Raw genomic sequence first — 26,816 nt, forward strand, 5'->3', positions numbered from 1 at the left:
GTTATGCGGAACGCTTGCTAATAAAATATCGCCGAGTGGATTAACAGTCATTTAATGTCGGAAGCGGAAGCTTGGGATGAGATCGAGCGACCTTGACCATCGAAGGCTGAAGGTTTTTGTGTTGTGGAATATAAAATGCTTGGGGGGTGGGGTGGAGGGTCGTCGCGGTGGACGGGTAGCAAGAGTGGTCGGTTCCCTTGGCTCATGGAAGCTGCACTTCTGCCTCACAAAAGACCGCGACCAAGCTTTCCATGGAACCGGCGCAGACGCTCGCAAAGGGGTGGTTTTAATGGACCGCGGGCTATCGTTCTTTTTTCCCTTTACTTTCGGGCTGGGAACGATCGCGAGGAAAACGTTCATAATTATTTGAATTGAACGGAATTACTGTTTCCCTCTATCCGCGTCGGACGCTGTATTTGGCAGATTCATTTCTGCGGCGCTCTTTCGCTGAATAAATTTCATTCCGAATTATCGCACGCTTGAACTGTTAGCAGCTTTGCGTGCACTATATTGTAGAACAGAATGACGAGTGCAATAGTATACAATTAACTGATAGGTGTGCATATGTTACTGTAAAAGTAAATCGGAAGATTTACCAAGCGCGAAATAATTTCGAGAGTTTCCCACTCGAGAGTTTCCCACTCGAGAGTCTCCAACCCGAGTTTCCCACTCGATAGCATGGTACACCGTTGGAAAGCTTATGAGTGAAGGAGTCCAACGTCCCATTCTGAAATTACACATTAAAAAAATGTAAACCCGGCATTCGCGCACACTTACGTAACCCCAACCAACTCCAACAGTCGATACAAAGGAAAGCTCAGAGAATTCTAGGAAAATCCACCGTTCTGGGTTTTCGTTAGCATCGGCTGTCGGGAGTTGATTGGGGTTATATTTGCTTAGCCGCCAACTTTTGAGAGATTTAAGATAAAAAAATGTGTTTCAGAAATGGATGGTCATGGGGATTTGAACCAGCAACTCGTGGATGGTGAGAGTATGTTTCTGGAACATATTTTTTTCTCGGGGCTTTTCTACTTTGGGAGCGCATAGTTTAGGGTTTTTAAAATCATTTTTCTAGCTTAGATATGTATATTGTTTGCCATTCGAACGTATATATGTTACTAGCTGAAACGCCCAGTGTTACCCGGGTTAATGAGTTTTAAAATAAAAGCGGTAGTATTGTAGCCGGCAAAACAGTTGATAGGGTGACCTGTCCAGTGTACGAATCTCCTTGCCTGCGAGCAGAGGTGTGCAGGTAGTAGCCGACTTTTCGGGCTCGGGACGGGCCGGAAACTTACGAAAGTATCGCGACCCCGCCCGAAATTTTCCGACCCGTCCCGAGGGCCAGGGACCTGTGATGCCAGATCGGGGACGGGTTCCCTCGAGAATTTCCCCCACCTCGCGCACACTACGCCGGAGCTGCGTGTCCGTGAGTTGGACTCCGAAGCGCCGAGCTCACGGACACGCTGCTCCGGCGTAGTGTGCGCGAAGTGGGGGAAATTCTCGAGGGAACCCGTCCCCGATCTGGCATCACAGCCAGGGACCCGAGCCTCGGGACGATCCGCACACTCCTGCGACCAAGTCCATTGCCACAGTGGGGCAGAGTCCCAAGAAACAAGGAAGCGAGTCAGAATTCAAAAGTTGGGGGAGGATTATGTATTTTTATATATTTATGATGATAATAATAATAAATCGTGTTTGTTCTTTTATAATATTTGATACAACGCAGTGGAGTTAGAAATGCAAAGTACTGAATGGGCGAGGCTCAGCGTCGCTGTTATTCATGCCTCACCCGAATGTTTCTTGTAAATTACTAATATGTGCTCCTAAAAAAAGTAAAAACTCAGAAAGAAGACCCAAAAAGAAGCCAGAAATAAAGATTTTAAAAATTATACAAAAAATTGTAGCTAAAAATATTCTATCCTCCCAATGGCCCACCTTCTCTCACATCTGAATTACTTTATATCGTGTAGGAGGCCGAAGGACTAGTGTCGTAAAGCTGTAGTAAACCGTGACCCGCTAACAATCCATTTAGGGCATCAGTCATCACGCTACATCATGGAACACTGCACTTTCCATGGCATATTTATCAAATTCTTGTAGTTTTATTGAAACTATTGACGCCAATTCATGACGCATTGACGTTACTTTCTTAATTACATATTAACACTTTTTGTATGAATTTCCTTAATAATATTCGGCATTTTTAAATGCAAAATACAGGATGTTGCATTTTTCCCATTTTTGGGGATTTACCTCCACTGTGCGACATAAAATACACGTACTTAATCTATAACTGCCAAATATTCGCGAATGCTTTTTCCGTAGTAGCAAGGCCTAGATTATGCTGATTAGAAAACAAACAAAAAATTTGTTCAGAAGTTCCCGTAGGTGGAACTAAAAAGGGGATGATTGCTGACAATATTCCAATTGGTTTCGTGTGGAAAACAAACTGTATGTGACTAATTATTTGCTATTACTTAACAGAATCGACACTACTCATTTGGGGCCCCAGTAATTGTTTTCTCTTATATCACCAAAAATTAAAACACGCGACTTAAAATCCTGCACGAAAAATACATATAATCATGGACACGTGTTTGCACACAGATCAGAAGTAGACGTCGTGGTATTTTTACCGCTTTTAGGTGCTCATATTAGTAGTCCCCAGGTAACATAAAAATACATACTCCCATATCCTTTGAATTCTGACTTCTTTCCTTATTTCTTGGGATTCTGTCACACTGTGGCAATGGGTCGCAGTGCGACTGGTCGCCAGACTCCCTCCGGGAGCAGTCTAGCGACCGGTGGTCGCAGTGCCCAGCCTGCGACTAGGTATAACGGGAAACCGACCCTCATCGCATTGTGTTGTCTCTCGAGTAGCCTAGGCTGGTACTCAAACAGACTCGCGTCAGGCTCCTACGTCTGGCGTAAACCCGACGCTCGCAGTCGCTTGTAGGAGAACAGATACATGCTTTCCCATTGCACCGGTATACTGCGACCAGTCGCTGCGACTAGAGCTGTACGAGTAATTGAATATTCGGGTAGCTTGAAATCCGAACCAATCAGGGACTCGGTTGCCAAGCCGAGCCAGGTACCCGAAAGAACCGAGCGACTCGGATAGAACCAAGTGACTCGGATAGAACCAAGTGCTTGAATGTTTCTCAAGTGGTCCGAAAGAACCGGGCGGATTGGATGAAACCCAGCGGCTCGGATAGAACCAAGTACTTGATGTTTTCCAAGCGGCCCGAAAGAAACCGGGTGGCTTGGAAAGAAGCCACCCGGTTTCTTGGGGCCTGCCCGCTTACTTTCCAAGCCGCCCGGTTTCTTTTGGGCCGCTTGGAAAAATTCAATCCGCTCGGTTCCATCCAATCCGCCCGGTTTCTTTTGGGGCTGCTTGAAAAAAATTCAAGTACTTGGTTCTGTCCGAGCCGCTCGGTTCTTTCGGGTACCCGGCTCGGCTCGGTTCTTCAAGCCGAGCCAGGCTCGGCTTGCTTATTCCGGGTACTTGATCAGCTCTATTGGTAGCTGCGACCAATCGCGGGTAGGAGATCCCGCCTTTAAGCCGTCTCGCACAGACTCGCGCTCACCAAGCAGACTCGTCGAGCACGCGCCGTGGAACTTCACCTTTAGGGCCTAAGGGCACACTACTAGAGTTTTCCCTACCCGTGGCATGCCCGCCGCTTCATTGGCTTCGAGCAGCCTCTTCCACGCAGCACTTGGAAGACGCTATGAATGCTAGAGTCCTCGGACCGCCCACCTGGACTTCACTGATCTAACCTCAACCAACTACCGATCATTTGGAAACATTACTTCGGGCTTTTACCAATGTTGGTTGGTAAATCTTCGGGTTTACGGGTCATTCTTAGGATTTACAGTATTCGGCCTCTTACAGCAACACATATACGTGCGGCATACATTTTTTTTTATCGATACTTGGAAATCAGACCGCTTAGTACACAGGTTCTACATTTTCAACGTAACAAATCGGCTAGCCATTGCTAAAATTCTTCACAGTTTAAAATACATTGCAAACTAATTGCATACCTGTTATACGTCTATTTCACAAATTCATTATTGTCACGCTTGGGAAACGCATTGTATGCATGATTTGCATCACGATATCGGCAATCGTTGTTCCGTAATTGCTCTCTATTTCCGAGAATAGCACTTTGATCGCGCAATTGTATGTATTTCATACATTTCAACAAGTATTCGCGAGTTTGCCAGTAAATATAATGCAATTGTGAACTGAATGAATTCCGGCGCCTGCTCAATTGTGAGTCGAAATTGTCAAATAACTTCTTTTCGAATCGGGCTTTGTTTTCGAGATAATTCATTTAAACATGGAACCCAATCTTAGCTACATGAACACGTGATCACGATGAATTTTCAAAACCGTTATTTTCTTTTCGAACACAGAGCATTCTTAAAATACAGTTATTATGGAGTTTTGCTTTATTTCTGCGCAGGGATTCATTTCAGTCACCATCGTACTATATTTGCTAATAAATTCTTTTGATTTTTAATCAGACGACTAAACTTAATTCAGAAAAGTAAAAAAATTACGCCAAGTACATGAGATCAAATAAATCACAAAATATAGAAGATAATAATAATTATAAAATAAAAAAAGATGTGAAATCAAAATGAGCCCGTACATAAAGGTAATGATAAATACAAATAAATATTTTAATACGAATAAACATGTATATGTATATGTTTATGTATTTTAGATTGTAAGGGAGTTATTCTAAATTATTAATACGAGGACAATTAACATTTCTTCCGTTTCGCAGCGCCAAGTATTTTGAATAAAATGTTTATTCGTATTAAAATATTTATTTGTATTTATCATTACCTTTATGTACGTGCAGCTCATTTTGATTTCACATCTTTTTTTATTTTATAATTACTATTATCTTCTATTTCTTGTGATTTATTTGATCTCATGTACTTGGCGTAATTTTTTTACTTTTCTAAAGTTTTTTACGGAGATAAATTTGACAGCCATGGAAACCCAAAAACATTATACTACTGTGTTATCTGTTACCCATATTCTTAAATTTAATCCAACGCAAACCCTTCAATATCTCGATTCGAACATAAAAGGACTTACGCCACTTTCAAAATAAACGGCTCATATAGTGACGTAGCTGTGAAGTCCCTCAGCTTTGCTACTGGCTATTAAAAACTGTCTCATATTAAATACAAACACATTTTAGTAAGGTATATGTACTGCATTAGAACAGTAGTGGAGAATTTACGAATCAATATAATAATTAAACGAACCTTAATTCATGTCTTTTAATAGTGATAAACCGTATCTTCAATTTCGCTTTTATTTTCTGTTAGGGCCCCGGTTTTGTCCTGGTCTTCTCTAAATACAATCCTGCAAGAGGTAGTAGAGGGTCACTATATCTCGGATAGTGACCCCCTACTACAAATCAGTCACTGCCCTTTCAATTACCATCCTATATCTTTCGACAATTTTATTATTATTATTCGTGATTTTTTTTTCACAGAAAAAAGTTCACTTTTACGAAAAATTCAGTCTTACTGAGACTTTCTATCCTTGTTCTTCATACGTTCGGTTGCGCGCAGCGAAAGTACCAGAGCAGTCGGAGAAAAAAAGGGGGAGAGCAAACGACAGCTCAGGGAGCAAGTCGATATTGTACCATCGGGACGGATCGGGCGTATAATAAGGGTCAAAGGAATACGATGCAAGTTGCGCGTATTGGAAAAGCCTTAGGGCCTGTGGGGAAGACTCGTCGAAATCTAGAAATGCGGATTTCTATGGTGACATATAAACAAACCCGAGATGCAACGGTCCATAGTGCTGCCCCTCGCTCAACTTCCCTAAGTTTCAATAAGTTCGTTCTATGGCAGATTCGAATCAGCCTGACAGGAGATTCTGTTCCTGACCGACTTGTAGATACAGCGAGGTTGTAGATAACAGTGCTGGCCTTGGAATTTAATTGGACTGTGGGTAATTACGTTAGCGAAAAACAGCGATTTCGAATGTTGCTATTTTTCGACGAAATTAAATACATGGAAGAAATATTCTACGTGCTTCCTGTCACTTTTGGAAATGGCTAATGGGGATTAGCGAAAATGAAGTAACGTGAAAGAGATTGTGCGATTTATATTCAGTACCTATAGTTTCTGGGGTAGTGTAGAATTATTTCTAAGGGTGCTGTTAATCATTAAGTTTGGAGGACAAAGTGCAGAGAACTTCTGAATCACTTACGTGACAGTAATTTTATTTTTGAACCGAGTAGTCCACGTGGAATGGGTTTTGTTAGAGTTTTTAGCAGGAAAAATCATAGAATTTTAGTTTCAAGAAAAGTGTTCTAGTAATATGTACGAGATATAGAAAATAGAGGAGCGCATCTATTAAACGTTATATGGATTTCTCGGAACCTAATATACAATGAGTATTGATATTTTACCTACATAATTTTTACAAAAGTCCGAGTAACTAAATCCATAGATAATACAAATTTCAAACAAAGATAAACTGAGAATATATAGAAGCAGAAAATTCCACGCCCTCGTCAAAGTTCTTGAATATAATTCGAAAATTAAATACTGTCCTATACACTATTTAATATCGTATTTGAGACTTTTAAGCAGCTCACAGTTTCCACAGAAGGTCGCGTCAAACAGAGCTGAACGGCGGCGGAATCTTAAAATAAAATAAAAAACAGAGTTGCGGGAGAATAGAAGGACAGAGAAATGGACGAATAAAATTGATGCACGATACCTACAGAAAAGTCTTCGATGTTTATAAAAAGCGACGAAGCTGTTAACTACTTACTCGTCACAAGCAAACCTGACCTACATCCATCGAGATGTTTGCGACGTCGCTTTCGTTGCATTTAATCGCCTTTCGTCCCAGCTCCTTTCCTGCTTCTCGACAGAGAAACTGACAGGCCTCGTGCACTCCAATGTTCACCTTTTATGCGTCAACGAACTATGCACAGCTCGATGGACATTTTGGCCGCTTGCCACTCGCGAGTGCGGGAAACGCTGTCCAGCACGCAATTCGTGCTGTGCTGGCGCAAACTTGCATTCGTATCTAAGTTATTTCTCTAAATCATACACTCGTCGGTGAACAACAAGTATCATTGCACGTAGATAAATACAATTAATTTTTCCGAACTCCATTTTGCACACTTTATCCCATAAAATGGCGTGTACAAAGTTTGGGTCACCAATTTAGCTCGAATTTGGAACATCAGTAGTACGCAACGTATAGCAACAATATATTATACGCTTAGGGTGCACTACTCGAAAGCTTTCAGGAAAATCGAGTTCAAAGTAATTAGCTTTTTTCGTACCACGATATAATTTTGTTATATATTTATATATTATATATTTTATTGTGCACATGCCTGGACATGAAACCGTAATTAAGCATAATTAAACAAATCGTAGTTCTAGATGCATGTACATATTTTGAATAATTTTCAATTATTTCTGGGTTCAGTTATTTAAATTGATTTTGTTCTTATACGTAGTGATGGGGCTGATAACAATATTATTGGTGATATTCAATCAATTCGATACCAAAGTACTTAATAGGAACTGTCGATACGCATCGAAATTTTAGGTACTTGGTATCAATTATCGGTACCGATTCTTCTTCAATCGATACCATATCAATAGTATACCGAATCAAAACCGGTTTGATACTTTACGAAAGTATCGATATTCGTTTGATACCATACGGAACTATCTTTATTTATTTGATAATTCTGTGATCAGATGGCAAACCTGTTATGGTATCTATTTGATATGTACTTGAATATATATATATATATATTTCAACACATCAAATCTGACAGTATTTTTAATCAATCTAATAGTTATAGAAGGATTGGAAGTCTACTGTACTTTCTACAGTTTCTACTGATGAAAATAATGCGCAATGAATGCTAAGTTCTCTCGTAAAAACGTGACTGGAGTTCTCCAAAAGCCGCGTATTCACATGCGCATTCGCCCCGAATGTGCATTCGGCGCGCACCGATTTTTTGCTCGTTCGGAGCTCAGCGCTCGTTCGGCGCGCATTCGGCGCGCGTTCGGGGTTGAGTGAAATTTGCGGCGTCCACTTCATGGTATTGTTCAGACCCGAATGCGCGCTTTGATGGACCGCCAAAGGCGGATCGGCCCGAATGCGCGAGGCGCCACGAACACGCGCCGAACACCGGACGAGCAAAAAATCGGTGCGCGCCGAATGCACATTCGGGGCGAATGCGCAGGTGAATACGGGGCTAAAGAATTCGATTACCGTGTCATGTAATCGCCGATTAGTTCCGCTAATCGAAGTGTTACTGTGTTTCCTTCGGTGTGTTCAGAACAGTTTAGAAAAGACAGAAAGTAAATGCACTAGTTTGTGAAACTATTCCAACAATAATTAAAGTAGTATAGATGTTTTCTCAGAATCAATAGTAGATAGATGGTATAGCTCTTCGAGCACTCGGAAAATACGAGCCGAGCCTGACTCGGCTCGAAGAACCGAACCGAGCCAACTACTCGAAAAAAGTACCGAACAGTCCAGTTTGTCGAGTAGTTTGAAGTTTGAATGTTTCGAATATTTTAGAATATGTTTATTTACTGGATAATGGTTCGCAATTATTATTATTATTATTATTATTATTATTATTTCGACTTTATTACTCGTTAAACAGAAAATATAGTACATAAGGTGAAAGTAAGATACGAATAAAGGCGAGATCGCAGTAATAATGTGAGTAATTAAAATGTAAACTCCAAATGAAAGTATTCTCTAACTATTGAAAATAAATAAAGTCGAAATAATAATAATAATAATAATAATTACGAACCATTATCCAGTAAATAAACATATTATAAAATATTCGAAACATTCAACCTACAAACTACTCGACAAACCGGACTGTTCGGTACTTTCGGCCCGCTCGGTTTACTTCGAGCCGTTCGAAAAAATTCCAGTTCTCGGTTCTATTCGAGTTGCTCGGTTCTATTCGAGTTGCTCGGTTCTATTCGAGTTGCTCGGTTCTATTCGAGTTGCTCGGTTCTATTCGAGTTGCTCGGTTCTATTCGAGTTGCTCGATGCTATTCGAGTTGCTCGGTTCTATTCCAGTTGCTCGATGCTATTCGAGTTGCTTGGTTCTATTCAAGCCGCTCGAAAAAATCGAGTTGCTCGGTTCTATTCGAGTTGCTCGGTTCTATTCGAGTTGCTCGGTTCTATTCGAGTCGCTCGATGCTATTCGAGTTGCTCGGTTCTATTCGAGTTGCTCGATGCTATTCGAGTTGCTTGGTTCTATTCAAGCCGCTCGAAAAAATCGAGTTGCTCGGTTCTATTCGAGTTGCTCGGTTCTATTCGAGTTGCTCGGTTCTATTCGAGTTGCTCGATGCTATTCGAGTAGCTTGGTTCTATTCAAGCCGCTCGAAAAAATCGAGTTGCTCGGTTCTATTTGAGTTGCTCGGTTCTATTCGAGTTGCTCAGTTCTATTCGAGTTGCTCGGTTCTATTCGAGTTGCTCGATGCTATTCAAGTTGCTTGGTTCTATTCAAGCTGCTCGAAAAAAATCGAGTTGCTCGGTTCTATTCGAGTTGCTCGGCTCGGCTCGGTTCGCATTTCCAGCTACTCGAATATTCGAGTACTCGGACAGCCCTAATAGATGGTAGCCGCCCACAATAACCGCAACTAATCGACGTGTTCGCAGGTGTATCGGGCAAGGATGTCAGCGGATGGTCCAAAATCCCCTGCCTGAAGGGACGTTCCTCGAGTAAAGGTGGAAACGCATCTGCCGGCGCGCACGCCGGCCCACCACAATGCCCGCACTCCGTATTAAGCAGCACTCGCAGTTCGGTTAGCAGTTCGCCTCTGAGCCCATGCCCAACGCCTATGCCGTTTTTGGTTACTTCGGGTTCGGTCAGGTGAGATATCACGATCTTTCTTAACCCTCCGTTCTAGAAACATATTGCTTACTTACAGAGTATTTCGGCAACCCGGAAATTAAAAAAAAAATCTGAAACTTTGGAGAAATGTAGCTCAGATGATGCTAATAACGTAACTATTTTTTTATTCGGCAATAAAACGGTCCTGAGCGTGAAAACACCCCCTCAAAGAAATGGCGAGTTTTCGTATTATCGCGAATATTTGCGAAACCGCAAATGATATCGAAAAAAATTTCAATTCAAAGTTTGACGGTTTTCAATATCCTACACATAGTGATAAAGAGTTTCCTAAAAAGGCTGGTGGGGATAAATTTTGAAGAAAAAAAAAAATTTCTGAAATTTTTTATCGCTGCTTTATAGGACGTAAAGAACCATAGAACTTTAGAATTTAACTTCTTTTTGAATTTAACATCTGTATACCCACGATAGATTGAAAACTCACCATTTTTTTCGAGAGGGAGGGTACTGCTATGAGTTGTCTAAAAATACGTAAAACAAAACAGCCGTCTAATAGTAAACACAAATGTATTTACTATTAGTTACTCGGTGACGAATTACTTCGGCTCGTTCATGACTCCGACGTCTTATCAAAAGGGTACAAGGTTAGTGTCAGGGCACGGACGGTACGTAGTTATAATAGGACTCCAAAAACAAGAGTGGTCAGTTCAAAAACGTGAAACTAAGCGAACACTCGTTAGTATTAAGTTATTCACGCGCAGCAGAGTATTCGAGGATACTCTTGTCATTTTCTGACTTAACACTAGAACAACCAACGATTGACGTATACCTACTTCTACCGGAGGGGTCAAAATTAGGGATTGCAATACCTAATTTTCCCGGTAAATCGTGAGAAATACTCTAACATTTTTACCGGTAATTCGCCAAATTTTTACCTGTAATTCCATAAATTACATATAGCAATATAGCGCATATATGCGTTCATTATATATATATATATATATATATATAATGCAAAACGTGTAGGAGCCCAGTAAATGACCGCATACTTTTAATAAGAACTGTACTTCTTAATGTTTGCTTAATACGCGTAACTAACAAATATAGGATATTAAAAGTGCAACTACACTCCATTTATAAACATATAATAATGGTTAAATTTATAATTCACATTTCTTTGCCTAATGGTCATTCACTGGTATGCGGTGAATTACTGGTTGGTTTACCCTAATTATAATATCTGCAAAGCGTTCTAGTCACAATTTTTTCTTAACCCCCTTTCTTGAAACTTACTTATTGCTCCGTCATCAAATGGCTATCACGACTTTTTCCTCGACCCCCTTTTTTTTAGAAACTTATTGCTTACTTCTCCCTCGAACGACGAGTACCGGGTCACACGTGACCCAGCCTCAGGTTTGTTCCATGTCAGAATTGAGGCACAGCCCGAGGATCGCTGACCTTTATGATCACGAGGGAAATAAAAGGTGAACTGTTAGTTTTAACGGCTCTGATCAATGCTTTCGCGCGATATCTACTTCGTCTGCGTATATACTTTTCCTAGAGTATACAGACACATTTCGAATCGCTTCCTCGCCTACGCTCCATTGAAAGCATTTCGTACAGTGCTTTTGAATCTGTCTCGATAACACTTTTCACGCGGTCGTTTATGGCGCCACGTTACATGGCGAATGGAGCACTTTGAAGCGTTAGGGCCTTTTTACGGGAGACATTTCTGTGGCTGGCTTCTAGCATTTCTGGCATTCCGTTTAGTAAGCACAGTGTTGGTTTAAAAAGGATGAAAAAAAACGAAGTTATATTGTGAATATATGTTCTTGATGGCTGTCTAAAAAATGTTGAAGCCATCTGGGTCACGTTAAATTAAAGTGAAAGTTGTATTAAAATTTAACAATTTTTGTAATGTTTATTGCATTGCCTGAAAATGCGTTGTGTAGTGTTTTTATTAAATTTTATTTTCACGGTGATTTTGTCATTAAGAATATTAATCTGTTAGTGTTTTTATTAAATTTTATTTTCACGGTGATTTTGTCATTAAGAATATTAATCTCTTAGTGTTTTTATTAAATTTTATTTTCACGGTGATTTTGTCATTGAGAATATTAATCTATTATAATATTTTTTGAAACTTTCAATACATGCTCATTAAAATGTCGCAAATTTAAATTAACACTTTTTCAGATCAATTTTTTTCCTAAAGGACTTTGTAGATTTCGAAATTTCAAAGTCCTTTATATCTGACCTGAGTTTGGTTTTGTATGAATATTCAAATGTAACTGTAAAATACAAATGGGCACGATGATCATAAAAATATTTAAACTTGCTAAATGCCAAGTCAGTGGGAAAAGTTTGTCGCGAAACATCTGTCATATTAGTGAAAATGTTTGGAAGACATGTTCTTTCATGTCTGACTTACAGGGGAGGACACCATGTGGTAGACACGGATTTTTATGAGCCTTGTAAACAGGTGTCCGAGCGTTTCTGCCAATGGGCCTTAATAAGAGAGATATTTACATGGGAATTATTAAAAATTTCATAGTAGCCGTGGGGTTTTAATGGGTAAAAATCCCACACTACCCTGTCGCCCCAGGGGATTCTCCTCTGAAGGAGTCGGGGTGCCTTTTGAAGATTTCCCGAAGTTAAACAAAAAAATTATAAAAAAATTTAATTTATAAAAGAAATTTATAAAAGTTATAAAATTTAAAAACTTAATTTTTTTTTTATCTTGAGACATCTTCAAAAGGCACCCCGACGCCTCCAGTAGGGAATCTCCCTCGGGCACCAGGGTAGTGTGGGATTTTTACCCACTAAAACTCCACGGCCACTATGAAATTTTTAATAATTTACGTGTAAATATCTCTATTATTAATGCCTATTGGCAGAAACGCACGGACACCTATTTACTTAATTTCGACATACATCCATCGTGCCAAGGCTCATCAAAATCGGTGCCTACCACATGGTGTCCTCCCCTTGTTAGTGTTCCTGATTTTTCGATATTTTTTGATTCTCGAGAAATCAGAAATTGAAACAAATATTGCAAAAATTTTATTTTTTGAATAATGTTGATAATATTTATCAAAAACACAAGAAAACTTTAACTAAATGATTATTCCTGTCTAATTTATACAAAACTTGTGTAAATGAAAAAATAGATATTAAATATAATTGGTAAATTTATTTATTTAATACAAAATTTGTACAAAGCGATACATTACTTTTTGGTTTCAAAATTTATGTTTAAATAGCGTCTAATGTAGCATCAGCGAATCTATTTTTTTTGTGGCAAAATCTGTTACTGTTATATTTTCACGTTTTATAAATATCTATCTTGGCTGTTAAATGAAAAAATGCGTCTTTTGACCCTTTTGGACGAAATTCTGGATCATGCAAAAATTTTACACGGGGTACAATAGTCGTATCTCCTCTTTTCAATATTTCTTCTTTAATAGCCACAAGAAACTCATTAGGTACTTAATTCAGTATACAATTTTTCTAAATTTTTAAATAAGAATTTAGAATTTTTTCTAATATTTTTCCTGGACTTAAGTTTCTCGAGAAATTATAACGTTTCTCGAGAAATAAGAAATAAGCAATTATAAAATTTCTCGAGAAGGAACACTAGTCTGACTCTAAGTGGCCTTTGACATTCCTGACATGTTGATTGCTCCACTTTGTTTCATATTGTAGCATCTTCATGCCCATGTTCGCCCATAACTCTGGATTGCTCTTCAGAATTTTTAGGCCACCTGAATCGCGTTGGGTTTCAAGCTTACATTTGTAAAACAAACACGCGCAGCTAACGGTTCTGAGACCGGAGATTTTCCAAGTGACATTAACCGAAGGAAACGAATTGCTCGAAATAACTTGTTTTCGTAAAATACCTATCTTCCATTTACTTTTTATTTCTTTCTTTCTCCAAGCAAACGTGTAAAACGACTGCTACATGACGATATTATTTATTAATATAATCATTTTTGGAAGAGCTTGCGAAGACTTAGCTTATTTGACGGAATTTCCAAGATATGAATCTAATCACCAAGTTGAGTCATTTTTAATTAATCTAAAAATGCATTCGCACCTCTAATGAAATTTAGTACGCGATAAGTGTTTGCAATCGTATCAGTGGCGAGCTGAAATGCATACTTTACTGACTGAGAGTATGGGCCTATGTAATATTGGATTATTTGTTCTGGAGGAAGTGAATAACACATAAAGAAGTTTCTTGGGAGTTTGAGTCAGGCAGGGTAACACTGGCAAATATATTAATAGAAATGGGAAAAGTTATATTTATAATTTCTGAATTATGAAATTAAAAATGCTTGCATGTATGTATACAGTATGAGAATATTGCTAGTATTCCTAATTTGTTACTGGGAAATTGTGCTTAAATTTTTTTCGAGGAACGCGATAAATTTTTAGAAGTATTTCTGAAATTAAAACGTTAAACGTTACATAAATGGCGTGGTTTAAAATTTTTCCAACAATAAGGTCTGACATTTCAGAGGGGATTATAACTCCCACCATTCTTTTAATTGAATCTGAAATAAAACGGTACTCATTAATTTCTCTGTACTTTCTTTCTAATGAGAGTGCTGGGAAACGTTTAATCTATTTTGTGATTGGAATGCAGATTGGAGTAGTCACCTCTAAAGGTCGTTACTGCTAAAAATACACCTTCCGCCTCATTCATACTTTATAGGGCGCTATATTCAGAGACGAGACGATCATAGGCTAGATAAAAGGAACCATAGATACCTTCTGTTTATGGCTATCGACTAAATTCCGTCGATTCGTGCGCCTGCGGCCAATTCGAACTTTACTCTTACGTAAATCCCCTTTGATGGTCGTGTCGCGATTTAAACGCGATACCAAGGTGAAGCGTTATTTCGCCCATTAACTGAGGAACACGAACCAACTCCCGGAAACGAATTACATAATAGTTTTTGGGGAGAATTTAATAATTTGGCCTATATGAGAGGAGAAATTATTATTTGAATTGGTACATGGTATTTGCTGTCGTTAGGGCGATTTAATTCCAGTTTTGCTTTATTTAATTCCCTGTGCTTGGGAAATATTTAGAATGCTTAGAATTTAAAGGGTTAAGTTGTGAAAAGTGGATGGTCATTTTATGATTATTACTTGGCTTTCAAATATTACAGGAATTACGAACAGGTAGTAGGGTGTGTGAATTTTTTTAATGTTTTAATTTTAAAAACCACTAGCGAGAAAACGGTACAATTTCAGGTTTAAAATTAACCACTACCTTTCAATTTTGTGTAATATTTTCATTATTTACGTAGTTGGAATTTCATTTGAAATTATAGAAAAATACGAAAATTATTAAAATTATTAAAAGAAAATTTAATAGTTGAGCTTATGAACTGTAACAGAAGCAAAGAAGATGTCGCTTCTTTGGTGGAGTTTGTTAAATAGTATTAAATTTACTACATAAATAACATATGACTAGATCTGTTGCTAAAGTTTTAAATTATATTTTCATTTTGTAATAAATACACATTTCCATACATTTTCATGTGAATATAATAAACACTAATTTCCACATATTTTTATTTTCATTTCCATGCTTTGACGTGAGCAAGACTCACTTTAAGCAGTATATGAATATGCAGTTTGTAGTTTAATCTTACTTAATTTTCACTTTTTTTCAACTGTGATTTGAAGTAGCTAAACCTCGCTCAAATCAATCTCTGAAGATAGTTTCAGATTCCGGATTAAAAACGGCATTACTTTGTCACTAGTCATTCTAAGTTTTTCAAAAATTTTAAATTTACCTATGAAATTGACACACCCTAATGGGTAGTGTATAATATTTAATTTGTGTTAAATTGCTGTAACTGTGATCTGTATGATTTCTAGTAATGCGATTGAAGATACATGTAGAAGAATTGAGATAGAAGTAACAGATTTTAAAAATGATATAATAATAATCAATACAGCTCTATTTTACTCGTTTAAAAATATAGGAATATTACACGTGAACCTTCAAAAGAGAATGATATGAATCTAATGTAAAGTAATGTAAATTTGACCTCATTTTAGGAGATTAAAATATGTTTCGCAGGCAACACAATTTTCAAACTCTTTTGACCCACATCGCGCATCCTCAGGGGCTCACACAAAACACTTGCTTGTAAAATTATATTCTCTTCAAACCAGTAGAGAGTCCCGTTATAAATTCATGTAACGCTAAAAGAGGAATTCTCAGTAAATAATATTTTATAGTCTACAAATTAATAAATACTCACTAGAAACTGGCAAAATTCCTATAATTCTGTTAATTTTCTAGTATTCTAGCACGAAATTCAAGGAACACGTGTGCCTCTGTCGAATTTTATGTTTCCCCACGAATCTCGCGAAATTCCTGCGACTTTTATGATTCGTCAGAAACACCTAAAATATTCTGAAATTACTTCGCTGAAGCAGAATACAGGAAGGATATTAGCCCATTTAATCTCACTAGGAGAGGTTCCCAGGTGTCCGCCTTCGATGGCTTTGAATTTTGGATATGTTTTAGAGGGCCGAAAAATACGATATACGTGTTTTTTTTATAGCGGCCCATTTTCATATTTAGGGGGTGAATCCAACCCCCAAAGTTATAAGATTTTCAGGTGTTCGTTTCCAATTGCTTTGGTTTTTGGAAATGTTTTAAAGGACCGAAAAATAAGAAATACGTGTCTTTTTATTTCGACCCATTTTAATATTTAGGGGGTGAAACCACCCCGCAAAGTTATTAGATTTTCAGGTGTTCGTTTCCGATTGCTTTGGTTTTTGGATATGTTTTAGAGGACAGAAAAATAAGATATACGTATTTTTTATAGCGGCCTATTTGCACGTTTAGGGGGTGAAACCACTCCTCAAAGTTATATGGGTAGTTTCACCCCCTCAATAAGAAAACAAGCCAAAATAAGAAGACACCTATTTCTTTTTATTCGGTCCTCTAAAACATATCCAAAATTCAAAGCAATCTTAGTCGGGCACCAACTATTTTTATGAACTTTGAGGGATGGTTTCATGCCCTAAACAGGCAAACAGGCTACAATAAAAAGACACCTATTTCATATTTTTCTGTCCTCTAAAACATATCCAAAAACCAAAACAAGCGGAGACGAACACCTGAAAACTTTTGAGGGGTGGTTTCACCCCCTAACCATGCAAACAGGCCAAAATAAAAATACACCTGTTCATTATTATTCGGTCCTGTAAAACATATCCAAAATTCAAAGCAATCTTAGTCGGACACCAACTATTCTTATGAACTTTGAGGGATGGTTTCACGCCCTAAACATGCAAACAGGCTAAAATAAAAAGACACCTATTTCATATTTTTCTGTCCTCTAAAACATATCCAAAAACCAAAACAATCGGAGACGAACACCTGAAAACCTTTGAGGGGTGGTTTCACCCCCTAACCATGCAAACAGGCCAAAATAAAAATACACCTGTTTATTATTATTCGGCCCTCTAAAACATATAAAAAATTCAAAGCAATCTTAGTCGGGCACCAACTATTCTTATGAACTTTGAGGGATGGTTTCGCGCCCTAAACATGCAAACAGGCTAAAATAAAAAGACACATATTTCATATTTTTCTGTCCTCTAAAACACATCTGAAAACCAAAGCAATCGGAAACGAACACCTGATAATCTTATAACTTTGGGGGTTGGTTTCACCCCCTAAATATGAAAACGGGCCGCTATAAAAAAACGTATATCTTATTTTTCGGTCCTCTCAAACGTATCCAAAATTCAAAGCAATCGAAGGCGGACACCTGGGAACCTTTCCTTGTCAGTGGTAATACAATTCTCGACATTGTCCAGGAACGTGGTAACATATTCTACTCTCAGTGTAGGTACTTCAGTTCCGCTAGATTTAATCACCATATTTAAATCCCAGTCGTCTGAGATGGAATGCTTTTAATCGCGATACGAAAGCTGGATTACCTCATCCACGGCAGAGGAGGCCAATTTTTCGGCAATTAAAAGTTCTGTTAACGAACCACCATCGATACATCATTAGCCGCGAGAGGAACTCGTCAGCCTAGCAAGTTCCCGCGAACTTCTCCGGGCGGAAACTTCGCCAATTCGGCGGTAGAAAATGCATTAGCGGCGAAGGGGAAGCCGGTTTGTCGGCTACAACTTCGACATCCTGACATGCCACCGCGCTCTGAATAATTCATATCTCGGCATCTCGAAATGCTCGGTTTTGCTGCAATATATCGATAACCAACCGCTTCCCAAGTCCAAGTAGAGTCCCCCTTCCCACCCCGGCCAGACGGCAATCGCTATAGAAGCTCCTACCTTTCCCGTGGAAATGGTATCGATCCAAGCGTGGGTATTATTTTTTTAAATCCACCGATGTCTCGGCCATTTCAACTTTAGCGATCGTGTTCGATGGGGAATGTTTTAGGACGCCCCATAAGTAATGCAACTGTTTTGGGAATTGGACCATTTTTTGAGAATTGCTCATTTAGATTTTTAGTGGAAATATTAGATTATGCAAGGGTCTTGCAATGTTGCAGCATAAGTTGATGGGTATAAATCGAACAACGAACTTGTACTGTTTAATATGTAGGGTGGCCATTTTTCACACCTCTTGTGGAGGCGATTGTAACTTAGAGATGAAGTAAAACACGAGATATGTTTATATTCAGGGGTGCAAAGGGAGATAAAACATAAAAAATGACTGGAAAATAATGTAGTTATTCTCTTCACTATTGACTAAGTTTTTATTAAATTTATTATATTTTATGATTTTAAGCTTGCGATTAATATATTGTAATAGGTTCTTCATAAAATGTAATTTATTTGTGGCTGGTCGAAGCGGAACTTCTTACCCCTTTATGGGGCAAGTTGTTATCGCATTGGGGTAAGTTGTTTCTAAGATATAAGAGTTGCCTTTTAATGAAATATTTAATTTTCTAATGAAATAAAACAGAATTTTATTAATAATATTTATTTATGAAGGATCGGATCAACAAAAATGTATTATCTTTAAAAGAAAACAAAAACGATATAATAACCATAAACATTATGTTTGGTGTAAAAACAAAACTCCACAAATCAGTCTTACATTCAACTGTTTGTGGGTACCTACTTAGTGAGATTTGTACTTGTAGCCTACAGTGGTTTCCTCACTAGATTGTTTTTTAATAACTCTCGATAGAGTCAAGTGGCAGATACTGAATTCTCTAGCGACAGTTTTTATCTTCATGCATTTATTTCGATGGAAATCGCGCCCCTTTCCGCTCTCCATTCATATGTTCGCATCTTAAAGCACAGCAGGAACAATTTATATATTTTCGGTGGGACAAGTTGTTACAGTAACAACGTGCCCCAAGTCATGGTAACAACTAGCCCCTATCGACACATTTTACAATTTGAGAGACTATTCTGTCATTTCATATATTGAAACGATAAACACTATCACACCATGTTCTTAAATGTCATTTGATCCATACGAACGAACCAATCAATAATATCGACGTTAAATAATTTTCGGGGTGCAATTTTGTACCCCGAAAACATGATTTTTTTTCAGTGGTCCGCTATTTTGTAATTTTTTTGCGATTTTTACTTTTTTTGGCGTCACGTAATAGAGGTAGGCTTCTAGTTTCTAAATGTTTTTGTCTTTTTGAATTCGGATTAATTCTGGGCACTGTCAACGCGACAAGCACGATTTTGCCGCAGCGCAAATTTTGACGAAGAGTATACAGGGAACGGATTTATGAATTTGATTGAAAAAAATCTTTTCTTACTCTTCGATATGTACATATTAACTATACTAAGCAATACATTGATTTACTTGCGTTGTTTGGTTGAAAGAAAAGGGTCGAAAACACCCTTAATTTTCAGACCATTGCAATGGTCTCCCCCTTAACCCTTCGTGGTCACACCTTCTTATAATCACAAGTTGGTCACACGGTTCACTGTACCCCGGCGTCATTTTTTGAGTTACCATTTTCGTATTTTTGAATCTTTTAACTTTTCAGTGATAATTGTACGTTCGTAATACTTATACAATCATGGTCTAATAGTCTTTTTATAGAAATGTAAATTTTCATACGATAAAATTTGTAGTTGAAAATGAGCGATTTTCCACGGTTGTGATTTTTTTTTTCTTGCGATAAATCTCCTTTGTACGTCGTAAAGACACGACATTTTAGCTCGAAAATTATTCTTGGGATACAATACACCCCGTGTGACCACGAAGGGTTAAGTAAAACCAAAAGTCTAGAAAACAGAAGCGACAATGTATAACCACAACCAATTCATTTTATCATATTCCAAAAAAATCTACAGAACCATTTCCATTATGATTATCAAAGCCACAGTATTTTTTTACAATATCTCGAATTTACAAGGCTTACGTAAACTGTCGCGACTGACTGTTCTCTCCTTTCCTTTAAATACACTGCGTACCCGGTATAATAGAATCATTTTTTATAATACTGAATCTTATTAGTGCCCTGCAATATCAATTACAGGAGTCGACGCAGCGTAAGGCTAGCCTTGTTTACCTTTTTTTCGTGCCCAATAGATTTAATTGATGTGAATGAACCGCTCTGTTTCAGTAGCGGGATGGTACAAAGTGTCGGGGCTAATTTGTCGCCGGACCAAACATTCGGATCGATTCGCTCGCTGTCAGTAACGAGAGAAGTCGCCAGTTTCCCTCTATCAAGAACGCCTACGCCACCCCCGCAGCACAGGTGGGTAATTTTTCTCCATTTGTTGTGCCCTGCTACGCAGGACGAATGCCTGATGAATGGGAGGGTCTGTGTATGGGACACGTGAAAACCCGATTCGAGGGAGGCTTTAAAAGAGAAAACAGTTATAAAGAAATATCGCGAAGTTAGGCATCCAGAGAATCACGAAACATTTGGAATATACAGGGTGATTCAGAATGAGAGTAAAAAAGTTTCTTGTCCGAAGTAGGTGGTTGGGTGGAGGCCATTTTGAGTAAAAAGTGTTACATAAACCCAAATTCTATTTATAAAACTTGCGTAGCTGTAAGAGAAGTGACCCTTTAACAGGGCTGGGGAATACAGATTTTTTAAATAGATAAATAGGAATAAATATTTTTATTAAGATATAGTATTTCAAATATATATTTTAATACTCGCTCGTACAAACACTGTTGTGAAATGAGTATTTCATTGAAATATAAGAAAATCGTACTTCAAATAATAATATTTTAAACAATACCTAGCATTTCGAATAATAGTATTTCAAATAATGACTGACAAACTTACAACACGAAAAATGTGTGTAGACATTTGGGAGATCTGTTTGGTTTTGAAGTTTGGGTCTCCTATTTTTGATCCCCTATTTCCTGTGTTCGAATCTGAGTGTTAATAGTATATAAATAGTATTTACTCATGATTTAAGCATTTAATGAAATAGTATAATCAAATTGTATTTGATTTAAGCATTAAATGAAATTGGATTTTCAAACAGTTTTATTTAAGCATTATATGAAATAGTATTTTCAAATAGTATTTGCTATTTCAAAGTTTTCCCAGCCCTACGCTTCAAAGATCAAAACTTAACAAGAAAATGAGAAACATCATTTATTTACAGTTCAGTTTTAATACTTTAAATTCGTATGGAACTATTCCAATAGAAATATTATAATAAGAGTATGTGTATCTATTTATCTCTCTCTCTCTTTCCTCCAAATTTGAAAGCCGTTGGTGAGCAATTTCTAATAAATATTTGGAGGTCCGCGACGACAAACGATATTTAACCCCCATCCGTTCCTCATTTCTCGAATTGAATCTGCCCCACGATTCCTTAGTAGCATTTCTGGTTGGTCCATAGTATCCCCAAGTTGGGAATTAGTAGACCATCAAAATACCAATAATAAATGCTACCAGGGTGTCAAATTGACACAGTGGTAAAAGATCGATGAAACGACAAGGTAAACAGTTATTTTTCCATATTGTTTCATTCAAATTGATGAGTTAACATTTACATTTCAGATTTTTCACGACATTTGCATAAAATAAAACGATGCTGCTTGTTTACTAGAATCAAAAATAACAGAACAGTATAACTTATTACGGGAAAACTGTGTCAAATTAACACGAGGGACGGATGAGGGTTAAAGGGAGTTCATGGTTAAATAAAAAATATATAAAAAAAATTTGTAAATCGATTTTATTAAAAATATAGTAAAAACTAAATTAAAATGCACTAAAACCTAAAAAATAAGTCTTTTCTTGTAGTTTAATTTTTATGGTGTTAATATCACTTTAAATAAAATCGTCGGGCACGGTATTTCATAACAGGATATGAATCACCTTAATACAGAAGCAAACACCGAAATGAATTTGTTGTTAGAAACTTTTCATTCGCACTAATGAAACAAAATATTTTAATTGCGGGATACAGATTGTAATGTGACTTAAAATTGATAAACTGTAGCTGATGATGTTCCACTTGCCAACCGATTCTTCAACTTGTGCTCATACAGCACACTCCATTGCAGGAAGGTTCCAGGAAAGTTGCAGAAAGGTTCCAGGAACGATGCAGGAAGGTTCCAGGAAAGTTGCAGGAAGGTTGCGGTGCGGCACCGGAACGTTCCAGCAACATTGCTGGAATGTTTGCCGGAGTCTTCCTATGTCCGCCCCAGTGGAACATTCCACGGCAACGCACGTGGAACCTTCCTGCAACGTTCATGAAACGTTCCGGAGATTTTCTAGCAATGGTCACGCAACGTTCCGGAGATTTTCTAACAATGGTCACGGAACGTTCCGTAGATTTTCTAGCAATAGTCACGCAACGTTCCGAAGATTTTCTAGCAATGGTCTTGCAACGTTCCAGAGATTTTCTAGCAATGGTCACGCAACGCTCCGGAAATTTTCTAGCAATAGTCACGCTTCCATGTGTAATGTTCCACCGCAACATTGCTGGAATGTTGGAGGAAGGTTCCTATGTCTGCCCCTGTGGAACATTCCACGGCAACGCACATGGAACCTTCCTGCAAGATTCGTGCAACGGAGTGTGCTGTATGGGTGATTGCACAATGCACATGGTGCCGCACGATTTTATTTAAAGTGATATTAACACCATCAAAATTAAAGTACAAGAAAAGAATTATTTTTTAGTTTTTAGTGCATTTTAAATCAAATTAAATAAAATCGTTTAACTTAATTTTTTTATAGGTACCTATATATTTTATTTACCTACCTGTGATCTGTAAACAGTAATTAACAGCCATTTGTTTCTGAGTTAATGCCTCGTGTAGGACGTTTTGAAACCGATAAGAACAGTTTAGCCAATGAGATATTGGTGTCTTGTAACTGCTAAGTCCTTAATGAAATATATGCGGATATAGGTTTATATCTAAATATACTAACCCCTTGATCTGTTCACTACGATAGACGATTTAACTCGTCGTTCGAAAGTGCCTGCGCATTGGGTGCGACGCGTTGTGATTCGTCGCGGAAAAGTAATCATACTTTTCTAAAGGACCTTTCATTATCCCCTCACCTAATTATCTTCACGGAATTGCGACGGAACGAATTGTTTCACCGAGCGAATATGTCGGAAGGGACATGTTCTGTCCCATGCAATTAACTTCATAATTTTTAAGAACGTTCATGTTCCTTTTTTTATATGGAAGTACATAGTTTCTTCTCCTGTATATTATAGTGAATATATTTAAAAATGCATTCAAACACGAATACTAATTTGACCGTAAGATTGACTTCAACATTTAAAGACAAACATGAAACTTATTAATAGGTACCTACTGTCGGTTGCAGAAAAGAAGGCGCCTGGACGCTAAGCGGGGCAAGGGGGCTACTTTGCTCGCATTGACTTTGTATTGGTCGACCTTGTCGCGTCGGCCAAAGCAAGCAAGGTAGCCTCCTTGCTCCGCTTAACGTCCGGGCGCCTTCTTTTCTGCAAACGACAATATCTACACTGCGTTCCACATTAGAGCATACTCGTTTCGCGCAGGGATGCACTGTTGATTGGTAGTGGAAGGGGAAGTGCGACGACCAATCGCGTGTGTCAGATCCGTGGGAGCTGCGCAGTTCGCTCGCAAACCGGTAGAGGCGTTGGTGCACTCTTATATGGAACGCAGTGTAAGTAAGTGTATTTTTCGCTTGACTTTAAAAGGCTCATTAATTTTGACCTCATCATCGATGATTTTCATTTACAGTGAAACTCGTCAATGCTTTAACACTTCACTTAATGCTTTTATCTTACATAGAACGATCGAAAAATAATATTGACTTTTCCCTCTATCAGTTTCTTATGCACCTTCGTGTGGAGCAAAGGCACAGTTTTATCCCTGTTCCTAAAATCACCCTGTATTTCCAGCATCGTCCAGCGTGAAACGGAACATTGATTAGATTGGACCGTTCCGTAATAATACAGGAAAAACTGGAAACTCGCCGATGCGAAACGAGATGCACACACTCGTCCATATGCGATATCCTTTTTTTGCGCGCCGTCGATGCAGCCAGGGACACGGTACAAGTCATTACACCGTAACTTGGCGAGTCCTGTTCGACGATAAGTGGATACCGGGGAGCGCGATAACCGTAAAACCATCGACGGTGTACAAAATGGGAGAGTTAGACAGTGACCTCTGGTCAGGAATTTTAACGAGGCCAATATAAATGCAAAGCAGCCGAAACGTGGGCGATTGAAAAGAAGCGACGGGGCGGAGGATATCCAGGGGTGAAGCTATAAAGTTTCAACTTCGCTCGAAATAAAAAGCATCGTTCAATATTTCGAATTCTAGACTCAATTCGAAGACATTCACCCCGGCACGATGTTTACAGATAAATTCAGAACTGAAGTCTAGGATTTTTTTTAGAAAGCACCGCGAGAACTTTGAATTTTATGAAATTTGAATTAAATGGAAAGTGGAACTACGTGAGTTCTAAATGAAGATTGCACGTTGAAAGCGATGGTGGAGAAAGTTGAAACTTTTTTTTAGAATGCGTTAGAAAAGCGGGAAATTCAATTTAAAACACGTTTGCGCGTTATAAAAATGCTTGACGCGTAGGAATAAAGTGCGTCACGTGGCTCTCTGGCAAGGAACGGATCTGCTAGACAGCCTTAATGACAAGTCCGCTAGCAGGCCTTGAACGAAATGCACTCTCCTCCTCGTTTTTCTTATTTCATCGAACCGCCTTCTCCTCGACCTCTTTCTAGCCACCAAAAAGTAATCCAGAAATGCAAGGGGTCAGTCGAAACCTTAGAAGCTCTTTCAGTTAAAAAAGAAATCACTTAGGTTCCATTTTACCGTGGAATCTTATTTCCAAGTCTCTAACCCATTTTAGTATTGCCTCTCAGAGATTGATATTTTGTTCAATTTTATTCATGTAGAGGCTGACTGTAAAGTTGAGATTCCGGCAGTCTCTAATTTAATGTTTTTGTTACCTTCAATTTTTCACAAATTATTTAGGCATTTAAACTGCGAATAAAGTTTAAATTGTATATATTGTAATAATAAATATAATATTATAGTAGTAAAGTTTAATAAGTATATAATATTGTAATAGTAAAGTTTAAACTGTGAATTGCGAAGTCTGCTTATTTAGTGGGTTTGCGTTTGATCTTTTTCGAATGAAACATAATAGACAATATTAATTATAATGACGGTAACAGGGGCTTTATTGCGCACAAAGGCAATTACAGTATGTTGCAAAAAGAAATTATACAAGAAATGTATCTACTAATTGTGGTGCACGCATAAGGATTACGAAACAGCTTTCTACATCTACCAACCCTCGGTTGTCACACTTATTTTTTCGAACGTGGTTGTCACACTGGGTCGATTCAACCCAAGCCAGTTTTCAATCAGCAGCTGTTTAAAATCTCCATTCCATGCGAACTCGGACACATTTCTTTAGTGATATTTAATCGTACCTCAAAGGATTTTTCAAAATTTTGAAAAATGTCGTTTCTACTGCTGTTTGAGGTTAAGTGCTAACTTTTTTTCAATTCTTTATAGCTATGGAAGTAGTAAACGGATGGACATGCGCTTTACGGTGGTTATAGAGAAGACAATGAAGTTTTAAGAAACAATTATTTCAGTTTAAAAAAAAAAGTTTAACCATATTAGTGAAATTATTTTAAACAAATGCAGGTTTTTAACATCGGGCGCGATTTTAAAAATCTAAAAAAAGGGGGGAATATAGTTCTATCCTTTCCCTCGATGGACAATTTTTAAAAAATATGGACATTTTAAATTGGCCCTATAAAAATTGTCGAAAGTTGACGCTGCGTCGCCCAGCACCGCGGTACGCGCAGCGGCCAAGCGGCTATACCTGATATTCTTATACAGGATTCTCGAAATTGGTAAGTGTTTGAAAAAAAAACTGAAGGAGGAAAACTCTTACTGTTTTTTATATCCAACATAATACGGTATCTGAATTTTTGGTGTTCGCAATATTTTCCTTGAAACGAGGGTGACTTTCAGTTTTTTTTTAAATGGAATGCTATATATTTGATTACCTATTATGAAAGCAACTGTCAAGACAAATTCAACCATACGGTATACTATGACCTTCAAGGTCACGCAAGATTAGGAATGAAAGAAATAGATAGTTGAATATTGTAGTACGCCCGGATCAGCCACTTCAGTCGGTGCTGGGCGACGCAGCGTCAACTTTCGGCAATTTTTGCAAGGCCAATTTTAAAATGTCCATATTTTTTTAAAAATTGTCCATCAAGGGTAAGGATAGAACTATATTATCCTTTTCCAGATTTTTAAAATCGCGTCCGATGTTAAAAACCTGTATTTGTTTAACATAATTGCGAATGGTTCAATTTTTTTTTTTAAACTGAAATAATTTTTTTTTAAAACTTCAATGTCTTCTCTATAAGCACCGTAAAGCGCATATCCACCCCTTT

General features: G+C 38.0%; 1 protein-coding gene across 7 annotated transcripts in view; it reads left to right on the plus strand.

Moving 5' to 3' along the window:
• LOC143378439 (uncharacterized) overlaps positions 1-26,816 on the plus strand; it is a 216,665-nt gene that overhangs the window by 166,571 nt on the left and 23,278 nt on the right. For 3 of the 7 annotated variants that reach the window (XM_076830149.1, XM_076830204.1, XM_076830184.1), the window contains exons 4-6: positions 944-991; positions 9,710-9,923; positions 20,513-20,647. In XM_076830149.1, the coding sequence (XP_076686264.1) occupies positions 944-991; positions 9,710-9,923; positions 20,513-20,647 (397 nt within the window). The remainder of the gene's footprint in view (positions 1-943; positions 992-9,709; positions 9,924-20,512; positions 20,648-26,816) is intronic. The other 4 variants (XM_076830156.1, XM_076830166.1, XM_076830194.1 and 1 more) reach the window with 4 other exon arrangements.

The sequence above is a fragment of the Andrena cerasifolii genome, chromosome 1 (genome assembly GCF_050908995.1).
Source record: "Andrena cerasifolii isolate SP2316 chromosome 1, iyAndCera1_principal, whole genome shotgun sequence".
NCBI classification, from domain to species: Eukaryota; Metazoa; Arthropoda; class Insecta; order Hymenoptera; family Andrenidae; genus Andrena; species Andrena cerasifolii.